Here is a 26,768-nt window from a genome sequence, read left to right as displayed (position 1 = left end):
AACAAAACTACCAGGGATGTTCATACTGTGTATGAGGTCTGTACCTCCAGCTTCGACTCTTTCATTTTTGTCAGCATTCTAAATAACAGAGGAAACAAAGCACATTAAAAATACTGTTTATTCCATTTTTATGAAACTTAGTCACACTATTTTCCAGGAATCTGGGATACTACGTCTGTGAGAATCTTTAACCGTTGAGTTCAAAAATATGTAGTCCAATCACCTCAGGCTCCACCCAACACGTGTTGACAGAAGGATGCTGTTGTTCAAGATAAACATATTCGCTTGAATTCTCTCATTCTGCAAGGTGGCATGGAAGTTTGTGTCACGAAGCAAAGAATAGACTTGGGTTTCCCTTTCTAATAAATTAACTGATGTAAAATTCTAGTATCAAAAGCCATATAAGTGTACACCTAGCCGATCACCAATGTTCTAAAATTCTAAAATAGATCCAAGAATTTTCTATCCTTCAAACCACAAATGCTTTAGCCATTATTCTAAAGATTTAATTAAAACGTGCTGAGCACATGGTGCCTGACCCGTGCCTAAACCGCCCAGCAACTCATCCTTTGTTTCATCGTCACAATCTTCGTCATCCAGTACTCCAAAAGTAGTCATGATTTTTCAGAGGATGTTCCCAGGTGATGGAGAAATACTTCTTCGCAGTCGACTTTATATTATATGTGGAATACTTGTACTTATTCCGAACACTATTTGTCTGGTTGTCTTTAATTCCAGTAAGGATTTTAGACAGAGATTCGTGTTTTTCACTTTATTGTCACTTTCGGATATGGTAAGTAAACTTGGTTTTATTTGCATATACAACATTTTTCAGATAAATGGAATTTCATTCATAATGTCGGGCGCAGGAAGATTGGATCTATTGTTAAGAGATCAATATCATATTGACACAAGTAGTTCACAATGCATGACTGCATACTTGTGGCCAGTATTCTTATTATTCGGTGGTCAACTACCTGCAACATTTCACTGTTTGTTAACTGTAGAACGAGTGCTTGCCGTGAACAGAGTGAGCTGGTATCGGAGCCGTTGGACATGGAGAAACAGACTTTATCTGTCATCATTTGGAATTGTTCTCTGTGGAGTGAGTTTTTGTAACAAGATGTTCAATGAAATTGTGGGGTGGTACTGTAGATCTAATAAAATGGTTAACTTTAAAAAATAAAGGCCATGTTGTGTTCAACTTGCTGAATTTATCAAAAGGCTCCAATTTAGGAAAGACAACTTTTTCAGGAACGGACAGTCACAATTTTCTGATGAAATAAAAGTTAATATATCTGTAGAGACACCATAATATTCACTGTATAACTCCTTGCTGACCAAACCAAACTATTCCAGCTCCTCACATTCATTGCATTTGTTGTGTCCTTTGCTTCTCCTTCAATAAACGATGATCGAATGTGTGCAGTAATGAATTCAACTGGAATTGTATATGGAACTATTCATTATTGCTGGATTGCATGCTCGTACATGATAGCTTTTGCAGTTACACTCAACTTATTTCTACGATCCCACGGCTCCAAAGTTCGTTGTTTTCGCTAGAATTTAGTCACAAAAAGTCTAACGATTAAACCGCGTTTATAAAAACATTGTCATTTCAGTTCTTGAATCACACAGAGAAACGGAAACAAATGGCTATTCTAATTTTATCCGGTATTAATGTATTGATGGTCAGTGTGCCTAATTTTGTGCTGGTTGCTGATCAGTGGCACTCCGATGAGTTCGACGTACTTCTTGTTGGTTAGTGAACCTTTTTATGCAAAATGCTTCACTGATTGTGTAGTCGTAAAAACTTGTGTCGAGCATGTTTTAAAGTTTGAACTTCAATGGGAATATAGTTGAAGTCATGGTTTGAATATTTGCCATTAATTGAGCCAATTGATGAAAAGAAAGTTCATTTTTTGATATTTTAGATATTCTAAGATATTTTCAAAAGTCTGACAAGACTTGGTCAAGACTGTTCTAGTTCAACCAATTTAACTAGTTCAACTCTTGTCAAAGCCTTGACCAAAATGAACTGTCAAACACTAAAATTGAAGTCTGAAATAACATTTCAATATCACTTTGAATAATGAGATAATAACATATAAACTAGAAAGAAAAGCTAGTTAATTCTTAATTAACTTAAGAATTAATTAAGAATTAACTTTAAATTATTTTTTTCAAATAGTTAATGTTTCCAGGTGTTGCCTATCTTCTCTATGGTTTCCAATCTTGTTTCAACCTTCCCATCTTTTACTTTTTCCGTCTCGAATTCCGTCGCCGGTGCCACGAACTTCTCCGTTTCCGTCGTAACGGGACAAACACAATTGTGGTAAGATTGATGCATGTCCTTTCATTTTTCAATTATTTTCAGTTCTTCCTATTTTTCAGTCGAACGACATGAGTCGCCAGAAGCTATCACGTGTCAATGCTTCATTTGTGAACACTGCAATCTAAATGTATTTTTGGGACAATTTTCCTGAGCTATTCAATTTGTAAAATATATTCATATGTACATAGATGAATAAATAAATCCGTTGAAGATTTTCATTCTGAAATTGAATATTAAAATTAGGTATGTATTGTTTTAGGAATTAAAAAAGAGAGATCCATGGAGAAACAGGGAAGGATTAGAAGGGAAAAATGGATATGAATGTATATGTATTAGTCGTAATAAAGACGGACTCGAGACGTGCTTACAAGAAGATCTCCATCATAGAATAAAGTCTCGACGACGACGTTTCCGCTGAAAAATTGAGATTGTATTTTCAATCGTTCGAAATGTCAAGGCCTCGAACACAATTTAATGTTATTTTTATAGTAGGATTAAGTAGTTATATATAAGATGGTGTGCAGCATCTCCTGTGGTACGAAAATTACATACCATAAAGAATACTAAAACGTTTCAAAACTCAAAAAAAAAACTATCGGTAATTACTCAGTTTTCACCAGTACAAATATTGAAAGTCTGTTTTAATTTTTATAAAAAACACTGTATTGGTAAAATCCTACAGCAATGTTTGAAATTACTCAAAAACCCAATTTTTGAATTTTTGCCAATTTACCAAAACGCTGACTGATATAAAAAATGTTTGATTACGATACTCGGTCATGTTTACCTAATAACTATTAAGGTTTGCATGTTTCTGTTTCTAGTATCTTGAAGTGAAGCTTTGAAGCTTAGAAATCTAGTACTTTTGCACTTGTTTTACTTACCTGAGTACAGATGGTGGGAACATTTGTGATTCTGGAGCTGCCTCAATCATATTTTGCCACGTGTTTGTTGAATCAGGAATGACAAATCCAAAATCGAAATACCACTCTGAAGTCGGAATACATAATTAGTTTTCATCACCAGAAGCCAATATTATTCATCCATTGCGTGCAATAACATAATGAATATTCGAGTGATTCTATCTTACCTTCAATGATGGTTCCCTTCAAATAAACGCGTTGCTCGAGTCGAAATTTTTCGATTTTGACTGATGAAGTGAAGTTGATCTCACGAGACACCGTACGACATTTTAGAAGATTCTTTGGCACGTGTGCTGCAATCCATTAGTTTTTATTTGTTGGCTTCAAGCAATTCTATTTTTGTAGGAAAAACGCATTGCATTAGAGACCAGCGGTAAAAGACATGTGAAGGCTTAACTACACGCTCAGTGTTGCTTGCTAGCTGTGGCAGAATGGCGCAGTGGATGTGCGCGCGCATTGGGGGGAGACGCTCTCGCGTTCGTTCCCTCGTGTTGTCAGTGACGATATTACTTACCGCCCCAGGCATAGTGTTTGTGATGATTGGTTTATTCCGAGACTTTTTTTGAAATTCTTATTACCTTTGTGTTCCCTTTTTGGGTCAGCCATGTCTTCTGTGCTCTGCCAGAGAACTTTTCCAGTTTCTGCATCACGCAAGTTCATCCAGTTGAGCTTGAAGCCAGCCAGAATGCTCTCTGCCTTTTCGCTCAATTTAGAATCTTGATGACGAGTAGCGGTAGTGGCCATGACTGGAGCTCTACTCTCTGAAGAAAGTGATGTTTTGAGGAAATGACGACAGACCGAGGCACAAGAAAGAGGAACCGGTCATCTTAGGAACAAGGAAAAGTCAATATTGACGAAAAGTGACGATTGCCGGAAAAAGAGCATAAAAAATGAGTGTTCCCGAAGAGTGGTCATTATGAAAAAAAGAACACGTGGAGATCATTGAATTCATAAAGGAAGTCGTGTTATAAGTGGCACTTACATTTTATGAAAAAGGGAAGAGAATAAGAGAAGTAACTCGTATTCATACAATTATATATTACTGCTTATATATTTCTTTTCGTAATTCGACGGTTCTGTGGTTTGAGCAGGATGGGATTAGGTGATAATTTAGAGAAATATCATATTATTTCAATAATTCCCTAGATAAAGCTATGACTAGTAAGTCGGGCACTTATAACGCAGAAATTGCAATAGAAAATTTTCTTCAGAAAATCTACATAAATAGTCGATTGTAGTGTTTAAACAGAAAATGTATTTTTAAAAAAATATTATTTGAACTTATTTGTAATTCTGAAAATTTTGTATCGTTTAGATAACCTACAAATTGAAAGTAGGAATTGAAACAAACAGAACAAAAAAATATGTGCAAATTTTTGCATGTAATTAAAATTTCCAAACAATTTTGGTGTGTATGAAAGAAAGCAAATAAATAAATTTAAAAAGTCGACCAAAACATATTCAATTTCAAGAGGCAAGACGAGGTGAGATGATGTGATAGAAAAGGCGTGAAAAAGTTTTTACGAAATTTTAGAGGAAGCGCAGTCTCTGGCACAATGTTTTCACGGCCTTCTCGTTGCTCCCAGCTCAACCCCGACTGCGGTGGACGGAGAAAGCTCCAAATTAACCGAAAAGAGCGCGTCGTTGGGATGAGAGAAATAGAGAAATATGCGAAAGAAGTGAAGATGGCAGAAAGGAGAAAAAGAGACACAGGGAAAGGCTCTATTGAGTTGAAGAAGAAGAAGAAGAAGAAGAAGAAGGAAAATTGTGAAAAAAAAAGGAAAAAGAAGACGAAAATGACGGAAATGGAGAGAAAAAGGAAGAAGGATTTTAAGACGATCGGAGGGAAATGAGAAAAGTCTGAATGTTAAAACGGTGAGCTAGATGAGGGAACGAATGTAGGCGGAGTCATGGAGTCACTTGAATTGTTAAGTATATTCACGAGGTGGCTGATGAACAGGGTTTAAGACTTTGAGAACATTTTTGTTTGGAAAATGTGGGCATTTTATTGCAAAATCACAACAGCAGGAAAAAAGAAAATTATTTTTGATGTAAGGTGTGCCTTTTATAACCCTTGAAGTTATATACTGTTATTTACATGAACTTCCAAGTGATTCACACACACAACAAATGCAGTTACAAGTGCAGTGCATATTCAGTTTACATCGAACATTTTCTAACATTTTCTAGGTTAAAAAAAAAGAATTTGAAGTTCGAGTTCGAGCAAATCGAAAGGTTCTATGTTTCTTCTATACATATTTAAGTCTAATTTTTTAACTCCTGAAGTTTCTGCCTCGGGTTTTTGAGTTTTACCGAAAATAAGACTGTGCAATACATCGTCTGTGAAGATGGGAAAAGCTTTCAATCAAAACTACAGAAAACATTTACAAAATACAAGCTCCAAGTGACAAAACAAGCATTCAAACATTGAAAGTTGTTTGCTTAACAAAATACTTTTCAATGTTATCTTTAGATTTTTCTACCTCTCTCTTCAAAAATAGTATACTTTCAAAATACAAAGGGCAACAATTGCATCGAAATCAAATTTTTGTAGCAAGTTAAAAATTCTATAAAAATACTGTTAATTATTCTCTGAGATCTTGATTCGTGTTTAAAACTTTGGTCATACACAGTCAATCTTATTGGAATTCAATATACAATCTTTTAGTTATTTCTTGTTGGGAAATAATTACAAAATGAAATCTGCACGGGATTCAACATACGATCTTCAAGAGTGGAAGTCCTACAAAACATAGAATATTTTAAATTTCCAATACAAATTGAGTGCTGATCGCACCCATATTAAACTGCCGACAGATGGATAATCCCGCTCTCTCCAGTCGTAACATTTATAAAAACTATTTAGTGAAAACAGTGAAAATTCATCGATGGAAAACGCAAAGCGGCTGACCAAGGGTGTCGTGTGGGAAAAAGTGAGCGAATTTCCGATTCTCAGTCACCAGGGGCAACGCGAAGATGCGATTAGAATGTGCAAGTAGCTTTTGGGCCAAATGCTCACGGAAACCAATCATGAGATGGATTATATTTGAATTTGAATAGCTGATTTGAATAAAGAACATATGTAAAACCAATAATTTGAGATGTGAAAAATCTGAAATTGGAAATTGAATTTAGTTGGATGGAAGGAAAATTTATCAGAAATAAATTTCAAAATAAATTTAAGGTTAATAAGAATTGTTGGAATCATATAATTTTATTTGTAAAAAACCCCGATAAAAGCAAATAGAGAAATATGAAGTCAAAAGTTCTATAGGATCTATGATTTTTTACATTACGGAGTCCCACTCAATTCATTAAAATTGCACGACATTCAGGGAAAATGAAACATGGAGCATAATTTTTTAATTACTTTCTGGGATGTTTTGAGAATGTGTGTGAAATACGGAAACTTTGCTCAGATATGGAATAATTTAGCATAATTGAATTACTACTAACTTATAATAAGATGGTCTTTGTCCTATCTCGTTTTAATTCTAAAAGCTTTGAAAATTATTACGGTGTTACTGTAAATTAGATCATAATTTCTGCAAAAGGAGGGGAAAAAGAAAACCAGAGGTTTAAAAAATTTGGCAAAATAGAAAATTTAATTCGTTAAACTAAAAGGCTGTAACCGAGATCTTAAATGGATTTTACAATTTTTAAAAGGTAGAAGGTTTATATCTTTAGTGTAATTTTTGGTAGAATCTTTCAGAAATCGCTTTCAAACAACTTCAAATAGTCTTTTTATTCCACAATCGTTGTAAAACTTTCCTGATACTATATTTTTTATGAACTGTCAAGAGCGCAACATTAAAATGTAGTAATTTGGTATAATGTTTAAAAAATACAAAATTAACCATGTACAATGGGAATAAAACTATTCACATAAGAGAAATTCCGAAAAGTTTTCAAATTTAAAACAGCCATGGAATTACAAATATCTAGAGTATTTACACAATTAAACCAAAATTATCCATAAAATGATGCATTTCTGTTTTATGATGATATGAATATTTTTTCCCAGATTGCTTGAACGAAATAAATGACGTCTAGTATCACTTTAATTGATGTTTATGCCCATAATTTCCATCTATGTTAAGCTTCTGAGTTAAGCTTCTGAAATTGGAGAATCATCTCCATCTTTTTCTTTTCTTTTTCTTCTTCCACTTTTCTCTATTTCCGGTTGCCCCGCCTTCTCTGTCTTCGTGACTAATTACAGACTGAGATGCGCTTCAAAAACACGATTACTCCAAGCTCTCCTTCCACTTTGGCACCGAGCCCTTCTTTCTTGCTCACCGCCAATTTGGCTCTCATCTACTACTCATTTTGTCCCTCTTTTGTTCTTTCTTTTTTCGTTTTTTTCCCTCTTCCTTTCATCAGTGCGAAATACCTTGTTTTCGTTGAATGGAATCCTTTTCTTCCCTTTTTTTGTGTTGTAAACTACTACAATCGAATAGAATTGAAAGAAGAGCAAAGGGTCAAAATAGGAATTTGAAAAGAAAGGATTTTTCTCACTTCTCACAAACTGAATTTAACGGCTATCCTTGCGTTTTGTGTGTTGATGGAAACCCGGGAGGAGGAGTTCCCGATATTTTCAGATTTTATTTCAGGAACAGAGGATTTTATTTTTCTAATAATTTTACGCCGAGATTTGTTTCGATGAAAACAGAAAATACGGCACACGGTCTTGCAAAGTTTCGCGTCTGGGTCACAACGGCAGTTGCACCTGTAGACAAAATAGAGAAAAAGAATGTAGAGAAAAAAAAAGAAAAAATGCAGAGAAAGTAAACAATTTAGAAAACTGTCAAAATCTTCTCTAATTATTTTAGTCTCTAACATTCAGGACCTCTAAATTTTGCAATCCTCCACAAAAATACAGACCAAGATGTTTTGGAATTTTTTCTGAGTAACCGATAATGCCAAAAATTATTTGAGAAATACTTTACATCTACATTTATTTAGTCTTAAAATACTAATCCACTTTTAAAGCTGGAGTATTGTCAGAAGACACACACAATCAATAGTCTAACATGGTCAAATATTATAGCTGAACTCTCTGAACATTTCTAGATTTTGGAAAAATATTCAGTCAAAGTATTGGTAGGTTGGCAATTTTAGAAACAAACATCTAGTGACTGTAAGAAGTTTCCCAGTGGCGATACTTTATTTTTAAAACGTTATACTGAATCGAAATTGCTCTAAAAAGATGTTTAATATCTAATGAGATTAGTAAAATCCTTTCATCTTTCCGATTTTCTAGTTAACTTTTGATAGCATACCACCTAAAGTGTAACCCCTCCCGTTTTTTGTGTCAATTTTAATAATGTTCTTTGTTCAATTCATGTCTTTTCCAGGCTCCTTTTCGTTACGACCGTGTGAGAGGCCATCCTTTAAAAACAGCTCAATTATTCACAATTCTTATTGTTTTGCTCGTGAAATCCCATTGTCTCCATCAGTTTCTTCCGTCTTCTTTCCACCCAATTCTTCACAAAACGCTTCCACCGATTTTCATTCATTTTCCACATTTTTGTCACAGTTTTCTTTTTTTTTTTTGCTTCGTTCGTGCCATGTGTAGAAGTAGTAGTAGTAGTAATAATAATAATAAATTCATAAAAATGTTTGAGCAACTCGAGATAGTACACAGATTATCAGAGGGAGCAGACAACGATGTAGGATGTGCCTGGAGGCGGTCATTCGATACTTTTGACGCCCTGCAAATCCCTGAGATCCCCGGCGCCTCCAGCATATACACATAAATATAAACTCCACTTTTATCTCATTCCGTTTTCTTTCATTTAACTGAAATTCAGTTTTTTTTCGGAGATTTCTACTTTAGCAAAACTTTTTACTGTTTTGCATTGAAGGTTGAATATTGTTTTTACTAAAATGTGGCCTGTCAGTTTTCAAGTTCGGAATAATCGTATCTTTCAGAGCTTTAGAAGATTCTCCGTAACTGTCTACTGATTATTTTTGATTCACTCTAAAAGGAGATATTCAAAAAAGAAATAGAATATCGTCGGCCAGAATTATTTTTTAAACAAAATCCAAAAATCTAAAGAAAATGAATGTTATAATCAGCTTTAGATAATCGAAATTATTTGCAAAACTTGAGATTTCCGAAAATGATCATAATTCGCTTTTATTTGATTTTACCAATTACTGCTCATCTTTTAAAATATTGAAAAATGTTTGGCTAATATTTTAACTGTGAAACATTCTGTGATAACACCAAGGGCAACTGTTAAACTCGATGCATTAAAAAACCGCATGTTAACTAAAAATTTCCATTAGAAATTACACGAAACACTTTTGGAAATTTAAATTAAAATAATTCCAAAATTCAAAATCTCCACAGTTATTACCTGTCACATCATTATGCTCGTTGGTGTCGTTTTTTGTCGGAAAACCCGAAAACTTCCCAAGACTTACTCGAGAATTCTGAACTTTGTTACTTTCTGAATACCCAATCAGAGTCGTCTCGAGTCAGGAAAAAGTCAGCAGAATGGAGAAATTTTCTTTCCGAAAATCGGATTCACCTTTGTCGAATGACGTCTTTCTCCTTTGGCTCGTGGCGTCCGGGCAATGGATCGCGGAGCACAATATGATGAGACGGGTAGGAGAAGCTAATCTTCAAGACTACTCTCCATTCTCTATTCTTCAGTTGTAATACATCTCTGCATCTCATCTCTCATCATAACCTGTCATTTCTTCAATATTTTCTCATTTCATGTCATCCTAAATATTTTACTTTATTTTTTTCTTTTGTTTTTTTTTGAGAATTCTTTTACGAGTTACTGACTCATTAGGTTCACTACTAATTAGCCAAATTTGACACTCGAGACTTTTTGCACTTTCAAGTTTCAGTTTTCAAGTGACCTTTCCTAGTATCACTTTTCTTATTAGTTCGTGCGGATTTGTTGTTTCTTGAAAACAATATTACGTGACTAAATTCATTCAAACGTTCCCGAAAGTATGGTTGAAATTAATATTTGAGATGTTCCAATTTTCAACAAAAATGTGAACTCTAAAAAAGTTTCGGTCCTATATTCTGAGTCCATCGAGTTGAAAACTTTAAACATTTCAACTGTTTTAATTGTAATGGGGTTTAATATATTGAACAATGTTTGTGAAAATTAATTTTAAACATTTAATATCAAAAAGCGCCTGTTACGAGCAAAATTACGAGAGCCCGATGAAAAACATGTAAAGCCCAAATGTGGATGAGGTTTACCTGTCCATTTTTCATTTGAGTTTGAGTTACTAGCATTTGGCTCTGTAACAAGAAATTATTCATCATTTAAATAATTTAAAACTGATAGACCGTGTTTTTTCTGTAACTTTTACACACCTTTCCTCAACTTTAAGATATCAGGTTTCGATTGTCTTTGATTTCATCAAAATATGTTTAACTATGAAAAAAAAGGAAATATTTTACACTCCAATCAACTGTTGAAAATGTAAATCTGGCAACTACGCGTACTTTCGATTTATAAAAAGAGCTGTAATCTGTAGAAACCCAACTATGGCTGACATTCAAAAAATTTCGAATCTACAAATTCTGCGTGAAAAAGTTGGAAATTCGTGTAAAATGAATTAACATTATACAATGAGGTCCATCAATTCCTTCTCCTTCGTTGAATATTCAAGAAAAAGTTTCAACGAGCACTTATCGGACTCGCAGTTACTTTGCTCCTGCACAGATACATTTTTCTACATCTTCTTCCTTTTTCTCCAACTCCTTCTTCTTCTTCTACTTCACTCGTTTTGTTCCGATTGGAGATGAATCTGAGGAGTGAAGCACAAGTTGAATCAGAAAAAGAAAAAGATTGAGAGAGGAAGCACATAGAGCACAACATACACGCTTTCAACATCTTTTCTTTCATCCCATCATTACAAGTTGCACTCGGATGTGGAATTTGAAACTTTTTATCTCAATTTCTTCAAATCTCATTATTCATTTATTATTTTCTGGGACATTTTTAACCAATTGCTTCCTGAATGTTGCTCACTGATCGACGTAGTTTTCTCTGCGTCTCTTCTTCTTCTACAATTCCATAATTGCTTAACCTCTTCTATGAAATTGCCAATTTCCATATATGTACACAAATCTATGAGCCAATAGTAGAAAAAAGACTTCTTCTCGTTTGTCTTCTCTCCTCTACTTGTTTTTACCAACTTTTTGACCTTTCCCATCCTGCGTCTCTTCATCTTCCTGTACACTTCCGTCGCTGTAATCTAATTTCGGCACCACATTTGAATATGATCTGAAATTTTTTGAAAGGGCACAACGAGGGGCTTTGTGTGTGCTCTTCTTGTTGTTCAAGAGGCTTTTGAAAGAATTCGTTTCGTTTTTGAATGGGGTACTTCAATTGAATATTGTGTCTGAGAGGGAAGATGTTGTACAAAATATTTATGGTATACTGTAGATAACATAGGTTATCCATTTCATTTCCAAATAATTTGCTTTTACAAATGTATAGAAGGTTGTTGAAGTTTGTGAAACTTTGTCTATAGCAATTTTCCAATTTTTTCAAGTCTAAGATTCTAAATTAAATGAAAAAGTTCAGACTTCCGTCTCTGTCTTCATAATAATATTTGCGTGTTTTGATTTCAAAATGAGATATTCAAAATCTTTGCCCTCTCTCTTTTTCTAGACATTTGCACAAATCCTTCTGCAAATATGAAACCACAATTTCCACAAAAAGCGGAAGTGAGCAGAAGGTGCTCATTTCAAAACCAAAGAAATCGTAAAATCTAAAAAAAATTGATAGCGCTTCCCTTTTTGCAAAGTCGAAAAGGGGGAGAGAGAGGAAGAAATATGCAGGTGTATTAAGGTGACCCGAATGTGGCATGTGCACACGTATGTCCGTTGACTTGCAAGCAGTGACTCTCTCTCTCTCTCTCTCTTGCTCTGTCTACTTTCTTCTTTTCTCTCTTTATTCCCACAAAATGGCCACTAAAATGAAGTGGTTTTCTGTGGTGGGGCTCCCACCTTCCCGACCACTAGGTATGCTTTTCTCTGTGTCTGGATGGATTGAAGAAGCCCATGTGTTGCACCTCCACCACAGGTTATATTCTATTTTCTGTTGCAGAAAAAGAGATTGAGAGAGAAGAACACATTCTGTCTGGAACTCTTTTCTCATTGATTTCAAACTAATATTATTCACTTTTCTCCCAAAAAATAGGGATCTCTCAATTTGTGATAACTCGCCGAAACTCGTTCAAAAATTCTACTGCATTGCACTTTGAAGAATTTAAAATGAGCTCAATCTCGTATTTCCTATGAACTTCCTGGTTTTGGTTTTAGTTTCATAAAAATTATTTCAAAACTCTTGCTGCTTTTAATTTTCGTGCCAGAAATTCTAACTTAAAATTTTTTATAAACATGAGATCCATGAGCATGAACTCAATGAGAATCTAAAGAGAATGTAGTTTGATTGGAAAGGAACGGACGTTTAGATTTAAACACAGATGTTCAGTTCAGTCTTCAATTTTCAACAATTTTTGTTCGGGATTCTCATTCGTTTATGTTTGTTTGTTGATCTTGATGATCTTGTTGATCTTTACTTCTTCTAAATCTGTTTTGTTTAATCTTGCATCCTGTTCACCTCAATTAAAGTCCATATTTTCAGCATAATCCATCAACTGATCATCTCCCTCTTGTACCATCTCGGAGGGAATCAGCTCGAAATGCGAAGGAAACCGTCTATCACCGATTATTCTTCGTAATGAAAGCTCAGCTATACGTATCTGTGCTCCTTGCTCTTCTTGTCTCCTCAACTGCAAAAAAATCAAAAACGAAATCATGGTAATTTAATTTGTTTGATTTACTCGGCGGAGAAAATTATCGGGATTTTCGAAAAAGCGAGCTTTTTTTTGAGAAATTTAAAAACGTTGTCTCTCCAATTGTATTTTTTATAAAATCGAAATCAATTTGTCAATAAGTTACCAATCATATAAATATTTCAGCAAAAGAACGGCATTCAGTCGACATACAACAAATTATCAAGCATGGAGAGAACAAATGACTGTTTGTGATTTACTTCAAGATTATGATGCAGCTGTACGACCATCTGGAAGAACACCTTATAATGATACAAGAGGTGCTGTAATGGTTACAACAAGTCTCAATATTCGATCAATATCTGCGGTTTCGGAAAAAAATATGGTAGCAGCAAAAATACAGTTTTCCTCAAAACATTTTGTTTTTTTAGGAATTTGTTGCCCAGTTTCGATTTCGACAGGAATGGTATGATGATCGTCTAAGATTCATCGAACATCAGGGACTTTTGTCATCGGATTATAGGAATTTCGAATTTATCCACGTGGCAAGGGATCAATCCTTGTGGATTCCAGATACATTCTTTCAAAATGAGAAAAATGGATGGTATCATATGTTGAATCAGGAGAATAGGTTTTTGAAAATTCGATCAGACGGAAAACTTATATACGATAGAAGGTTAACTCTTCATTTGGCATGTTCAATGCATCTTTCACGGTATCCAATGGATCATCAGAATTGTGAGATTGCATTTGCATCTTGTAAGTTCTTTCGTGACACTATATTTCAAAAAAGGAGTTAGAAAATATCAAACCTGAAGCATTAAATTAAATAGTTCAAATATAAACTGTCATTTAAACGTTCAACTTGAAACTGTTTGAAACTGCACCAACTGCAATTTATAATAAGTAGAAAATTAAAAAAAAAGATCAAATCGACCAATAGTTGGCCTACAATTGGGTGATACTTGTTCGGGAGCTCAAATACAAAAGTTCCACTATGATTTTATCGGCATAATAAAATAAAATAATTGTTTTCAACAAAATGTTTCCATTTTGAACAATGATAATCTGAACCAACTTTCTGAAAATCAAAATTCCTCCACATTGAAAATTATATTTTCAGATGCTTACACAACAGCTGACATTGAATACATTTGGGATGTTCCTGCAATTCAAATCCACGAGGGAGCAAACGGAGCTCTTCCGAACTTTGAGATCGCATCATTCAAAAATGCTTCATGCACATCAAAAACCAATACAGGAACTTACTCGTGCCTAAAAGTTGAGATCCGTCTTAATCGTGTCTTCTCATTCTTTCTACTTCAACTCTATATTCCATCTTCTATGCTTGTTGGAGTTGCGTGGGTCTCTTATTGGATTGACTGGAAATCAACAGCTGCACGTGTTCCATTAGCAATTGTTACTCTTCTTACAATGATTACAACTTCTCATGCAATTAATTCAAATCTACCGCCAGTTAGTTATGCAAAATCAATTGATATCTGGGTTGGAGCATGTGTTGGTAAGTGCAACAGAATGAATAACTAAAAAATAATTTATATATTTTTTCAGTGTTCATTTTTTTCTCATTGATTGAGTACGCTGTCGTCAATTATGTGGGAATTCTGGATGAGCACAGGTATATTGAACATCTTTCGGTGTTATAAAATTTAATTTCAGACAAATGAAAAAAGCAGCATGTAATCGATCTCGTCTTTCGAATGTAATTGAAAATGATAATTTTGGAGAATCCTTACAGTCATTGACTTTCAGTCCACAAGAGAAGAAAGTGAGTTTTTCAGGATTGTTAAAATCAGTTTTGAAGGGAGTTTGCGTAAATCTAGCACTACGAAATATTTTTTTAAAAATGAATAAAAGCACTCCAAACATTTTTAGATTTCTCAAAATTTTCAGTCAACGTTTTGGTAAACTGCCATATTGCCCAATTTTTCAAAAGTTCAAACTTTTGCTTCAAATTATGAATAGTGGTAATTTTAGCACCATATGAATGGTTTCACATACGATTTTTAAACTTAAAAAAATTTAAACATTTCCAGCGTCTGATCCGCCGACGTCCAAAAAAAAATATGGAGATGCAAGAAGGAGATTTTGAAGCAATTGAAATGGTTGATAGAGGTCCCCCACGAAGTGCTGGATTAATGGAAGAAGGATGGACATTTCATGATACAACTGATTTAGTTTATATTGGACAACGAAAACGGGTTGAACTTGTCCGTTGGTGCAGTGTTCTGTCATCACGTGGACGAGCTGAACGTATTGATATCATCGCTAGGTAATTGAAAATAGTATCATTTTAAAAATCATTTTAAAAAAATGAAATTTCAGAATAATCTTCCCTTTAGCATTCATTCTTTTCAATTTTGCATATTGGAGTATCTACCTCGAGGAAGAGGATCCGGACGAGTCATGAAATTGAACAAATTGATGAGAGCTTTCTCGCCGTGGCAATATATATTTGATTTGTGATTTCAATTCAAGAATTTAATTATTATTATTTTGAAATTTTTCTCGGGTCTGTACAATGTGTCGACTTATTTGATATGAAGTTTTTAATGATTTAACTTATGAAATGTGAAATGACTTCTGCAATCAGTGAAGGTGCTGAATCATTTTTCAAGAAAAACAACTTTTCAGAAGTATCATGGTTTTTTTTAGACAAGGCTGTTGAGTCAGAAAAAGTCTCACATTACCGACATGAGCAAAAAATGTTACAATTCCAAAATCCAACCAGAGAACCGATTTTCTTCATGGAATTTTTTTCAGGGCCGCGCGTACGCAGCCCCGATACGCAAAAATTAAGCTGTTGGCGAATCTCAACTCGAGACTGCCACACAGGTCAGCCCGCCCAAAAGTGCAATGGGTAGGCCTCACCATGGGGATTCTGCCTTCTTGATCGCAAAATAGCCCCCAGCCAGGTAAGTTTATGAGAGGCCGTGCTATGGGAATAGTGTGTTTATCTCTCCCGACATCCTGAGGGTTCCGCTTTGCTGCGTGTTGTACATGAGAAAGAGATGGGATGATGTATGTAAATGGAAAAGGGGGAGAAGGTACATTAAATATTTTTCAAATAAAAATTTAGACTCAAAGAAAGCACTTTTTCAGGAACAGTCAACAAGGCTTTATTTGAGGTAGTTTTTGAATTTTTAAGCAAGAAGAAGTTTTGTTTTCGAATCAGTTAACGAATCAATTATTTTATCTATGTTAATTTTTTATTTGAAAAATTGGGTTATCAAACAGAAATAAGCGGCAACTTTAATATATTGAACAACCGTCAAAAATGAAATTTTTAGTTAACAGGCCCTAAATACTCCCAGAGGACCTAACCCAAATAAACCATATTTCTCTATAATCTCCACTTGTCGCCTATTCTCTTCAATTTGTTGCATTCAAGTCTCCATAGCAACACGTCAAGCAGACTCAATTGTGCTCCAACTCCTCTTCTTCTTCCCCTACTAATCCCATTCAACACAACTACAACTCCATCTATTTTAAAATGGTAAGGTTCATATTAAAAGTTAAGATTTTTAGAATTTGCATAAATTTCAGTTGAACTTGTTTCGAAATCGAAAGAGAAATGGCGCTGGTCCAACAATCAAAAAGGCACAAAAAATGCCAGAATTGGATGATTTTTTGTCCAATCAAGACTACGAAGGAGCAATTTCTCTTTTAAACGTATTGCTTTAACTTGAAAAAAAGGCATCTTTAAAACATTTCAGCATAAACTGAAAGCAGGAAATTTGGATCGAGAAGAGGAAGATTCACTCCAATTATGGCTTGCTCATTGCTATTACAGATTGAGAAATTATGAAGAAGCAGCTAATGTTTACACTTTTTTGATGAACAAGTAAGATTAATAAAATTTCACATTTTTAAGAAACCAAATTTAATTTCAGAGACGATGCTCCTGCAGAGCTTGGAGTGTATCTTGCATGTTGTAAATTCTATCTGAAACAATATATCGAGGCAAAATCAATTGCGGAAAAGTGTCCAAAAACTCCACTGTGCATTCGATTAATGATGAATGTGTCACTTCGACTGAACGATGAGAAACGAATTTTGACTTTTCATTCCAGTTTGGGAGTGAGTTTCTGAATAATTTTAGATGAAAAAATGCATTACTTTGAAACTTTTAGTCGGTACTTTGCCGAATTAAAATATTCATTTTTTAAATTTGATATTTGTTCTTGATTTTTGGAAGCTCTCAGTCGAAATTTTGAAAAATTCTTAATTTTCAAATACTTTTTGATTTAGGACACATTGGAAGACAGGCTATCTCTTGCTGGAGTTAACTATTCCAGAATGCATTATCAAGATGCAATTGAGGTTTATACCAGTGTTCTTCAAACTAGTCCGTAAGTATTTCTACGAATGTTTCAACTATTATGTTCTGCAAGTTTATATATTCCAGAAACCTGATTGGACTAAATGTGAATATGGCTCTGTGCTACGCAAAAATGGATTATCCCCACGTGGCTTATAATCTTATCAAGAACTATTTGAGAAACTTTCCAAACAGTCCTTTTGCCAAAAACTTACTTCTATCTGTCCTCTACCGTACTATCACATCAAAAACTACGGTAGATGAAAAGTCAGAGTTGGCAAGAAATATAGATCAAGAGGGTTTAACAATGGTTTCTGATATGGAAGCATTGCTCAAACAAAAGTTGTATCCTGAAATTGAATACATATGCAAACACAATTTAGTTTTATTCAAAAACTGTGAAACTGCACTTCAAGTTCTTCCGTCTCTAATGAAACATATTCCGGAAGCAAGAGTCAATTTGATTCTATATCATCTCAATAAAAGTAATTCAGTTTTTTTTAATGACTAATAACAATTGATATATTCAGATAATGTCAAAGATGCAATAAGTTTGTGCAAGGACTTCGATCCAGTAACACCTTATGAGTTTCTTGTAAAAGCATTGACATTCTTGAGACACGGCCAGGAAACTAACTCGGTAAGATGGTTTATACAATATTTTTGTAGAAATTTTTTTTTTATTTCAGAGAGAACACCTGAAGATTGCTGAAAATTTCTTTCAAATGGTTGGCGAGTCCGGACTTGTTCAAGGTAAGAAATAATTGAATAAACACCACTCTAGAAATTAGTTTAAGGGTACTCTGATAGTAGAAAGTATCATTACCAAAAGATATAATACAACCAAGACTTTTAATATTTTTAGATACAATTGCTGGTAGACAATCATCCGCAGCTTATCTTTTCTTGTCGTTCAAATTTGATGACGTCATAACTTATTTAAAATCAATTGAAGCATATTTCACAAACAACGACGATTTTCTCTTGAACCTCGCACAAGCATATTTGATGTACAAAAACTATGTAGCTGCTGAGAAACTGTTCATTCGAGTTTCAGGTCCTGAAAGAGATAAAATTCTCTACAAATCAATGTTAGCAAGATGCTGTGGGTTCAATAAGAATTTAATATTTACATTGAACAATATTTCAGATGTCAGAAACAAGAAACCTCAAAGCGCTTGGGATATGATGCTGAAAACCAATAATCCATCGGATCGAATGAGTCTTCTCAAAGTTATAGCACAAGATTGTTATATTGTGAGCTCCCAGAAAACTTTTACTTTAAAATTGAAATAAATTTTCAGGCAAATGAATTTTATTACGCATCGAAAGCGTTTCACGAGATTGAGATAAGTGATCCTACAACTGAGAACTGGTCTGGGAAACGAGGAGCTTGTGCTGGGTTATTCAGACAACTGGCCAATCACAAAACTGATCCGTAAGTATTTTTCAGGCAATTTATAATATTTCATACAAATTATAATTTTAGAATTCTGATAAGCCAGATGCGAGAAGTAGTTCATTTGGTTGCAATGAAGCCGCATTCAAATTGTGAATTCCTATTGAAAGTTGTCCGCAATTGGGCCGAAACGCATAACGTTAATATCATCAATTAAATGTGATAATGTATTTCTGAATAAACTGGTTTCTTACTTCATTCCGCTTTGACCCATTTACCCGGTTACCAGTTGTTGTTGTTCTATACGAGAAAACCCGCTTATCAGTCAGAGATAAAGTTGGAAGGCTTTAGTATAAAAGTATTATCCGAACACAGAAACTTCAGTCGTCAGCTGAACATGAAGATTGACAAAGAAGACGATCAGCAGCAACAGATGCGCAGAGTCGCATTCTTTGCGGTTGCTGTCTCAACTGCAGCCGTCATTTCAAGGTAATTAAAAACTTCACTCTTCAGATTATCTAAACTTTGAATTTTCAGCATCGTGACTCTCCCAATGATCTACTCTTACGTTCAATCTTTCCAATCCCATTTGATCATGGAAACCGAGTTCTGTAAAACTCGTGCTCGTGATATGTGGGTTGAGATGCAAGTTCTCCACAAGTCAGGTGTCACCCGTAGCCGCAGAGATGCTGGATACAAGGAGGGATCTGGCAGTGGTGGATCTGGAAGTGGTGGATATGGAGGACCAACTGGAGCTGGAGCCGATATTGGACCAACTTGCTGCCCATGTCAACAGGGACCAGCTGGACCACCGGGACCAGCAGGAGATACTGGACCAAACGGAAATGATGGACATCACGGAGCTCCAGGAGTTCCAGGAAAGGAAGGATCCATTCTCAGCTCTGCACTTCCACCATCAGAGCCATGCATCATCTGCCCACCAGGCCCACAAGGAGCCGTTGGACAACAAGGACCAAAGGGACCACCAGGACCAAAGGGTAAATCTCAAGAGAGAGCTGCCGACGGAAAGAACGGAGAACCTGGAATGATTGGACCCCCAGGACCACCAGGAGGTGTTGGAGAGCCAGGACCACCAGGACCAGCTGGACAACCAGGAAGAGTTATTCAAGTAAACGGAGCTGCTGGACCAGCAGGACCACGTGGAGTCAAGGGGCCACCAGGACCAAAGGGACTTCCAGGAATTGCTGGGCTTACCGAAATCGGAGGACAAGGACCACCAGGAGATGCTGGAGGCCCAGGACCAGTTGGAGGACAAGGACCACCAGGACCACAAGGACCACAAGGACCACCAGGAGATGAAGGATCTTGCGATCACTGCCCAGAGCCACGTACCCCACCAGGCTATTAGACCACCAAGGTCTCGCCGTGAATCTGATTCCGGTGCTTTTGCTGTATGCTGTTCTGCCTTCTTCATTTTTAATTTATTGTTTTATTTAAATTGCTCATTTATGTTTTTCTTTGTTGTTTGGCTGACGACTCAACCCAAGCTCGACTCAAATAAACGCTCGCTCGAAATTCTTTGGTTCTCAATTCGATCAGTACACAATTTTATTTATTGTGTTTTCAAGTACTCAAAACAAAAGTCCTAATAGCGGGGGATTGTAGTTTATAGTGTTTATCGAATTTAATAAAATATCCAAAATAACAACACAGAAAAGTTACAATTGCAATTAATGTTATCGCTGCAGTTTGACATGGAAAAACGATGATGATAAATTGTGGAACAGGAGATTTGCAAAGCGTATATTCCTCCATGAGAACTTATTTGGCAGTTTTGGTATATTATTTGTATGTTCTTAGAATGAAAATTCAGAATTTGAATTTACGATTTCAAAATACTGTTAGAGTATGCTTAAAGTTATAGGTTTCCTATCTACGAACTTGAAATCAGTTCTTAAATATTTGACCACTAACGTGTAAAATACAATCTACACTCCAAATAACTTTTGTAGTTTGTGTTATTTCTGTGTCGATTACATATTTCCTGAACAATTTTGAACCGTGAACACAAAATCGAAGTGACAGGAGGTGGAGTCGATGTAATCACGCATTAAATTTTAATATTCCAATTGGTGAAAAGATAAGAAAGTCAAAAATTGCCTAACCCTGTCGTTTTATACTGATAATGAAAAAACTAAATATTTATTTTTGTTCCTACTTTACCCTTTTTGAATGATCATGGTTCATCTAAACTACGCTTTTTTTTCAAAAAAAAATTGAGTCACATTATAGTCGGTTACACCAAAATACGTAGTCTCCCGCCCTTCCTAGTTTTGTTTTAAATATCCAAATCCCTTTGGATTTTAATCGATCTCAAATACGTAAAAACCGTATTTGATCTGAAACTTTTGGAATTTTATTTTATTAACTGGCAATTCCGTCATGACCCAAATTCGTTCGGTACGTTTTGTAGTCAAAGCTATACGCAATACGGTCTCACTACATCGGTATGGATGTAAACGTTTTCAGGAATTTAATTTTGCTTCAATATCCAACAGAAATTTAATTTTCACAACATTTTCGAAATTTGGCAATATATGGAAATTTTCTGGTCTTCTTCATGTTTTTTAATACCGTATTACGGCCGTAAAACATAATTTCTTAAAATACTTTAAAATAAGTCAGAAAAATAAAATCAGTGAAAAAATCTAGATATGTCGCAAAGGAATCAGTACCAGTTTTCAAAATTCTGATTTGTTAGTCCATTGTGGCTGTTTGGAAATAGAATTTTAGGCAATCAACAATTACCGGAAGTTTTTCAGCAATTTGCCATTTATATTTTTGCCAAATTTTTTGTAAACTGCTAGATTTTTCCTTTCGCTGAAAAAAAGCATGGCAATTCATTAGCCGATTTTGGCAAGCCGTAAGAATTGCAATTTTCGGCAATTGAAAATATTACAGCCATCCACCAATCATTTTTTTTCCAGTCTATCAATGTTCCTGGTGTTCGGTATAGTCAGCATTCATTATTTATGCGAAAACAGCTTTTAAGTGCACCCAATCTCTGAGGCATTGTTTTTGAATAACTAAAACTTCCATATAAATGTTACTGCCTGTATTTTTCTGTCAAAAAATTCGGTTATCAGCCAAAAAATGAAGTGGATGAATAAAATCGTGCGTTTTGTTTTATTTTCAGCTTTCTGCACTGTCTACAATTAAATATCGTTGTTTTTCTTTCAGGAAAGCATGGGTCTTCTCCATATGCCAACATTAAACCTTGTTCTAACTGTCGTTGGTGCTGGATTCATATTGTCAATTCAAAGTTTATATTACATAAAGGTGAGAGAACTATTGTCTATCTATCAAACAAAAATAATTCGTGTCTTCCAAAAAAAATGAAAAAAAAAACTGTAAAATTGAGAGTGCGGGAGGGGATAAAATATGGTTGCCATGTCATGAAGAGAACTGTAGAATCAGAAGAGATAGAGATAGAGACGTGTTTGTTTTGTTGTGTCTATTCATTTGATACGGACTCAACTAGAAACATTCTGAAGAAAAAGAAGAAGACGAACGGAGATAGGTGAAGAATAAATATCGATAAGTGATGGTCTCATTTACTTTTCTTCTTAGTTATTCTGCTCTTTTGATCGGACTTATTTCATTTGCTGCTGATTCAATTAACTATGTATTCACATCCAAATATATCCAGGTTACTTACAATATAAAATTCATTTTCATTTACTCTTGATAAAAAAATCAGAATGAGAACTGTCACAAGAAATTATTCGCACCAAATTTCAGTGGAGCTTATGTACAAGCGTTAAAAAAACATTTTTCATATACCGTATATCCTCTATTAGTAAGGCGTGCAAAACTAATTTTCGGACACCTAATTTGATGCAAAACTAATAGAGGCGCCTTACTAATAGAGGATGTACGGTAAGCTGTTCAATCTAATTTTTTATTCATATTCTATATTGATTATGTTATCAATGGGTGGTTATCGCCTATGATTTTATGATCTATGTTATAGGCTCCATCGCTTCAAATAATTATTTCAAATAATTTCAGGTATTTTTCGATGAATTCCATCTACCACCGTCGTATCTCAAAGTTGTGCAAATTCTGTTTCTGGTATGGAATGCTGTAAATGATCCAATGATGGGCTATATGCAGGTAATATTATTTGCAGTATTTATGTATATTGATTTTAAATTCTGTAATTGCAGGATTTGGGATTTTGTGGCATGAAATGGATTATGGATCGAAGGAAGGTTGTCCTCTACGCGGGACCCGTTTTTGCAGCTTCTTTTCTGCTTTTTTGGTTTCCATGGTCAACGTGAGTGAATGAATTTTTATTTTTTGATAAGAACATCATGGTCTATCAACGGAAACTATTAAAAAACATGACATAAAAAGTACAGAGCATAATATTTGGTTAGGTGAAGAGACAGGGAAGTGTTCACAGATTATGTAAAAATTTAACAGAAATTCGGTTTCGATACACAACAGTGGGAATTTGAATTAAAATGTACTTAGTCTGAACTATCACTCCGAACAATAATGGGCTCAATTGTATAAAAATGATGAAATCTGAATCAATAAACATTGGAAACTTTCTGACAGATAGGATGTTTAATGTTCAGAGTTTGTATAAGTGCCAGTACAACTTTCCAGTAAAGTTAAATGGAAATTTTATATAATTTGAAAAAATGAAAAAAATTATCTGACATCCAATGTTTTAGAACTATTGTTATGTCATTTCATTTAAGGTTCACATGAATAAACTAAAATTCAGAAGCTCTTTGATTTCAGATCAATTGGATGGGTAACAGCTCTTCACCTTCTTGTTTCTCTATTCATTTATGATACTCTACTCACTTTGGTTCTATCTGCATATTGTGGATTATGTGTCGAGAATTCAAGAAGTCATGAAGATCGAGTACGAGTTATTGTATACGGGGAAATCTTTACAATTGTCGCCGGACTTCTCATTTATCCATTGGAAACTATGCCACATACAAATGAACATTATTGGCTTTTCCAGCTATGTTGTGTTGTTATTGCGTGTATTTCAGCTGCATTAATGGCTTTCTCTGGATATCATTTGAAAGTTGAAAGACCAATTAACGAAGATCATCAATTGGAAAAGTTTCAAGAGGTTAGTGAAAAACAATATTGTTTTTCTACAAATAACTAGTTTAGGGTGAAGTAGTGAAAGAAACAAAACAAGATGGATGGAAGAACGCCCTGACAGTTTCTTTGCAAATTGCAAAAGAACCAAGATTCATTTGCCTTGTTGGAGCTCAATTCTTTAGAATTCTCCGATTTATTGCAAATGAAAACTTTTTGATTGTATTCACAGAGGGACTTCTTGTAAATAATGGTTTCTTTGAGAAAAACTCAGGATCACTTGGATTATTTTACGTTCTTGCACGATCCAGTGGAAGTGTGAGTAGATTCTTCTTGATCTGTGAACATGATCAGTTTCAGATATTATTCCTGCTTCTCTGGGTTCCAACAAATCGATTTGGAACTCAAGCAGTTATTCAATCTCTCAATATTTTATCTATTTTCAATGTTATTTTTATTCTCTACGCCGGTGTGAATAATATCACAGCAATTGCAATTTTTATTATTTTGGAAAAGTAAGTTTTTCGAAACTTTGGTAGAGCACTTTGGTAGAGCGGCGAAAAATTTTTCAAAAAGCCGTTTTGAGAAATTTCCGCAATTTCTGTTGGTTTGAATTTCTATAATTTTTGAACATGAACGATTGAAACGCAATTTACAAATAAAAATCCGTAGAACAACGTATTTTTTGGCCAACTATCTAAATTTTGGTTGGGGAAAACTAAGTTTCTTGACTTATCAGCTGCAAAAAATCCATGAGATTTTTAAAATTGGAACTTTGGTATTACTTTTGTACTATAGAACCGGTGTTTAACATTTTCCGCACTGACAATTTTTGTAGTAATTTTTCCAAATTTTCAGCGCAATTTCTCGTTGTGGGTGGCAAGGATTCTACATAGTTGTTGCTGGAGAAGTTGTTGATACTGATATGAAAACAAATAATAGAAAGTTTGTTTCAATATTTTCTCTACATTAAAAAATCAATTTATACTTCAGAACACCATTCTCAACAATCATTTTCACTTTGAAAGCTCTTTTCAACAAACCAGCTGATCAACTAGCGCCTGTTTTCGTTCTCTCATTATTTTTAGAACGAGGTGGATACCCACAATTAACTGTTCCCTGCCAACAATTTTATGAAGATAATTATTCAAATTCAACAATGTTCAATTCTACATCTATGGAAAGCACCACGTTGTCTGGGTTTGTATGCGTTTTGTATTTTCCAAAAACTAATATATAATTATATAATTTATTCAGATATCCGACAGTAGCAGAATGCACTAATTATTCACAATGGATGTTCTTGGCTCTTGCAATTTTCCCTGCAATCTGTGCAATTGGAGAGTCAATGTTTGTTGCATTTGATCAATATTGGAGAAGGCATATCAAAGGAAAGACTGGTCATTTGGGAGATGACTAAATTTTTAATTTCATATTTTCTTGATCTCAATATACATTTTTAGTTGTAAATAAATTATCAAAAAAATAAATAACGAAAATCTCTAAATGATAGGAACCTAACTGAAAAAAGTGTTTATTACGGTAGTTGTGAATGGTGACAGTAAAATAGCTATACTAATTGATTCATGATGGCATAGAATTGAAAAAAAATCTGGTCAATTACAAAAAAACGGATTGAATTAATTCGCGATATATAAAGTATAAACGCTGAAAACTCAATTAACTGATTTCTCCGAATAATGTTTAAAAAATGCCGAATTATCCTTTTTGTTTCAGAAATGCAATCACAAATTGTAAAGTTGATGTCGCCTTGTATTTTGAGTTCAACTTATTGAAAAAAAATCTTTAGCATCTTTAGATTTGAAGTTATGCTTTACTTTGATAGCTCGACTTTTTTGCAATAGTTATCACAAATTTACTTTCCGTTTTACATTTTTGTTATAATTTTTAGAGTTGTGTTTTTTGCATCCAAAATGATCGACAGTCATTCATGGGTCGGCTCGCCACATTTTAGGGTGGCTCTGAAAAAGTCTTAAATATGCATATAAAACTATCGATTCCAGGTAAATTGCATCAAAATCCAATACAAATTCAAATTCCCCTTCTAAACGTGTAATCTTATTGTTAATGGAAAAGTTTGGGAATATCATGCATAGCAACTGAATCTATTTGGAGATGTATTTTACAAAAAAAAGCTAATGCTCAAGTGACACACAAAAACCGACTGTTTCCTTCATGGAATGTAGATTTGGTCAATTATTACTAAACAACGCTCCGACTGGAGATATAATGATGAATTAAGTAACAGGCGGGTCAACACCATATATACAGGTACAATGCGCAACTGTCGATGACTCTCCTTTCCTTCTAACCGTGTGCATTGTCTCCTTATTTTCAGCTGCCCGAGAGACTGTACGTACGAAACTGCTCTAATATTTTTTTACAGGATTTGCAATGTGTTTAACGGTGAGTTGAGTTTTCCTCCTTTCATCTTTCATTTGGCATTTCAGAACTTTGACCCAATTAACGCTGTGTTTGATAATGAAATAATTCTGGACAAGATTTTGAACAATGTATCGAAAGATGTTTTTCCCTTGATACCGTTAAGGGTATGGATTTGTATTTCGAGTTCAACTTGTTGAAGAAAATATTCAATACACTCAACAAAATAGAATGCCAATCAATTGATTAAATGCTTCCGTTGTTAACCTTTTTCAATTACGTGCCTTTATATATTTTATTACTTTCAATTTATTCATAAATATAAACGTATTTTCTCGTTTTTGATTTGATTTTACGATGAAAGGTGGCTCAGTTTTTCCCATTGATAATTTTTTCTTAGTCAAACTTCTGTGCTGCTAAAACTATTTTCAGTCCTTCCCATTCAACATTAATTTTTCCAGCAAGAATTGTAGTGAAAAAACACAGTAC

The 26,768-nt window shown here is 34.5% G+C and overlaps 7 protein-coding genes and 3 non-coding genes across 13 annotated transcripts; 8 read left to right on the top strand and 2 right to left on the bottom strand.

Annotated features, from left to right (window-relative positions):
* Positions 1–616: 616 nt before the first annotated feature.
* On the top strand, positions 617–2,549 carry C27H5.6 (G_PROTEIN_RECEP_F1_2 domain-containing protein; the record flags this gene model as incomplete). The annotated part of the gene is made up of 6 exons (NM_063090.5): positions 617–793; positions 836–1,105; positions 1,360–1,545; positions 1,623–1,761; positions 2,205–2,335; positions 2,395–2,549. 6 exons carry the CDS (start codon positions 617–619, stop codon positions 2,458–2,460), a joined length of 969 nt encoding a protein of 322 aa, NP_495491.2. The 3' UTR covers positions 2,461–2,549.
* pdl-1 (Phosphodiesterase delta-like protein) lies at positions 2,533–4,026 on the bottom strand. Its single transcript, NM_063089.3, has 4 exons — positions 3,837–4,026; positions 3,426–3,551; positions 3,220–3,325; positions 2,533–2,749 (listed from the first exon to the last, which is right to left on the bottom strand). Exons 1-4 carry the CDS (start codon positions 4,000–4,002, stop codon positions 2,668–2,670), a joined length of 480 nt encoding a protein of 159 aa, NP_495490.1. The 5' UTR covers positions 4,003–4,026; the 3' UTR covers positions 2,533–2,667.
* C27H5.10 lies at positions 3,335–3,408 on the top strand. Its single transcript, NR_003401.1, has one exon. It is a non-coding gene; the product is annotated as a small nucleolar RNA C27H5.10 (small nucleolar RNA).
* On the top strand, positions 3,749–3,817 carry C27H5.9. The gene has a single exon (NR_003403.1). It is a non-coding gene; the product is annotated as a small nucleolar RNA C27H5.9 (small nucleolar RNA).
* Positions 4,027–12,883: 8,857 nt separating the features above from the next.
* On the top strand, positions 12,884–15,623 carry glc-4 (Glutamate-gated ChLoride channel). The gene is made up of 8 exons (NM_063088.6): positions 12,884–13,066; positions 13,228–13,426; positions 13,473–13,800; positions 14,165–14,563; positions 14,614–14,680; positions 14,722–14,830; positions 15,099–15,334; positions 15,388–15,623. The coding sequence occupies exons 1-8, from the start codon at positions 12,987–12,989 to the stop codon at positions 15,470–15,472; spliced, it is 1,503 nt and encodes a 500-aa protein (NP_495489.2). The 5' UTR covers positions 12,884–12,986; the 3' UTR covers positions 15,473–15,623.
* A 199-nt stretch (positions 15,624–15,822) lies between these two features.
* C27H5.11 lies at positions 15,823–15,985 on the bottom strand. The gene has a single exon (NR_003402.1). It is a non-coding gene; the product is annotated as a small nuclear RNA C27H5.11 (small nuclear RNA).
* Positions 15,986–16,471: 486 nt separating this feature from the next.
* dyf-13 (Intraflagellar transport protein 56 homolog) lies at positions 16,472–19,034 on the top strand (the record flags this gene model as incomplete). Of its 2 annotated transcripts, none has more annotated exons than NM_171019.3 (12): positions 16,472–16,558; positions 16,609–16,734; positions 16,779–16,906; positions 16,956–17,142; positions 17,314–17,414; positions 17,471–17,868; positions 17,914–18,023; positions 18,073–18,136; positions 18,249–18,488; positions 18,534–18,640; positions 18,688–18,821; positions 18,873–19,034. In NM_171019.3, the coding sequence occupies exons 1-12, from the start codon at positions 16,556–16,558 to the stop codon at positions 18,997–18,999; spliced, it is 1,725 nt and encodes a 574-aa protein (NP_741021.1). In that variant the 5' UTR covers positions 16,472–16,555. The 2 variants fall into 2 exon arrangements, with proteins under 2 accessions (NP_741021.1, NP_741022.1); NM_171020.6 differs by having other exon boundaries at positions 16,523–16,563; positions 18,873–18,999.
* Positions 19,015–20,316, top strand: col-36 (Cuticle collagen 36). Its single transcript, NM_063086.6, has 2 exons — positions 19,015–19,271; positions 19,320–20,316. The coding sequence occupies exons 1-2, from the start codon at positions 19,180–19,182 to the stop codon at positions 20,149–20,151; spliced, it is 924 nt and encodes a 307-aa protein (NP_495487.1). The 5' UTR covers positions 19,015–19,179; the 3' UTR covers positions 20,152–20,316.
* Positions 20,317–21,977: 1,661 nt separating this feature from the next.
* mfsd-13.2 (Transmembrane protein 180) lies at positions 21,978–25,384 on the top strand (the record flags this gene model as incomplete). Of its 3 annotated transcripts, none has more annotated exons than NM_001026827.3 (9): positions 21,978–22,082; positions 22,815–22,919; positions 22,973–23,082; positions 23,559–23,904; positions 23,949–24,194; positions 24,237–24,391; positions 24,735–24,821; positions 24,870–25,076; positions 25,134–25,383. In NM_001026827.3, the coding sequence occupies 9 exons, from the start codon at positions 21,990–21,992 to the stop codon at positions 25,294–25,296; spliced, it is 1,512 nt and encodes a 503-aa protein (NP_001021998.2). The 3 variants fall into 3 exon arrangements, with proteins under 3 accessions (NP_001021998.2, NP_001021997.2, NP_001300519.1); NM_001026826.5 differs by lacking the exon at positions 21,978–22,082 and adding an exon at positions 22,248–22,452 and having other exon boundaries at positions 25,134–25,384; NM_001313590.3 differs by lacking the exons at positions 21,978–22,082; positions 22,815–22,919; positions 22,973–23,082 and having other exon boundaries at positions 23,830–23,904; positions 25,134–25,296.
* An 830-nt stretch (positions 25,385–26,214) lies between these two features.
* On the top strand, positions 26,215–26,612 carry C27H5.12 (Ferrochelatase). The gene is made up of 2 exons (NM_001356870.3): positions 26,215–26,303; positions 26,348–26,612. The coding sequence occupies exons 1-2, from the start codon at positions 26,292–26,294 to the stop codon at positions 26,477–26,479; spliced, it is 144 nt and encodes a 47-aa protein (NP_001343750.1). The 5' UTR covers positions 26,215–26,291; the 3' UTR covers positions 26,480–26,612.
* Positions 26,613–26,768: the final 156 nt, after the last annotated feature.

This window comes from Caenorhabditis elegans, chromosome II, assembly GCF_000002985.6.
Source record: "Caenorhabditis elegans chromosome II".
In the NCBI taxonomy this organism is placed as follows: Eukaryota; Metazoa; Nematoda; class Chromadorea; order Rhabditida; family Rhabditidae; genus Caenorhabditis; species Caenorhabditis elegans.
Note: the sequence above shows the minus strand (reverse complement) of the source record. Positions and strands in the feature narration are given on the sequence as shown.

What these genes read in the sequence shown, in the direction of transcription:
- pdl-1 (NM_063089.3), bottom strand. Translation starts at nt 4,002, where the DNA reads ATGGCCACTACCGCTACTCGTCATCAAGATTCTAAATTGAGCGAAAAG. An exon ending in CCCAAAAAGGGAACACAAAG is followed by an intron (nt 3,552 to 3,836) that starts GTAATAAGAATT and finishes AATGGATTGCAG; the next exon opens with CACACGTGCCAAAGAATCTT. An exon ending in TTCCCACCATCTGTACTCAG is followed by an intron (nt 2,750 to 3,219) that starts GTAAGTAAAACA and finishes TCAATTTTTCAG; the next exon opens with CGGAAACGTCGTCGTCGAGA.
- glc-4 (NM_063088.6), top strand. Translation starts at nt 12,987, where the DNA reads ATGAAAGCTCAGCTATACGTATCTGTGCTCCTTGCTCTTCTTGTCTCC. An exon ending in CGGTTTCGGAAAAAAATATG is followed by an intron (nt 13,427 to 13,472) that starts GTAGCAGCAAAA and finishes TTGTTTTTTTAG; the next exon opens with GAATTTGTTGCCCAGTTTCG. An exon ending in CGTATTGATATCATCGCTAG is followed by an intron (nt 15,335 to 15,387) that starts GTAATTGAAAAT and finishes ATGAAATTTCAG; the next exon opens with AATAATCTTCCCTTTAGCAT.
- col-36 (NM_063086.6), top strand. Translation starts at nt 19,180, where the DNA reads ATGAAGATTGACAAAGAAGACGATCAGCAGCAACAGATGCGCAGAGTC. An exon ending in ACTGCAGCCGTCATTTCAAG is followed by an intron (nt 19,272 to 19,319) that starts GTAATTAAAAAC and finishes TTGAATTTTCAG; the next exon opens with CATCGTGACTCTCCCAATGA.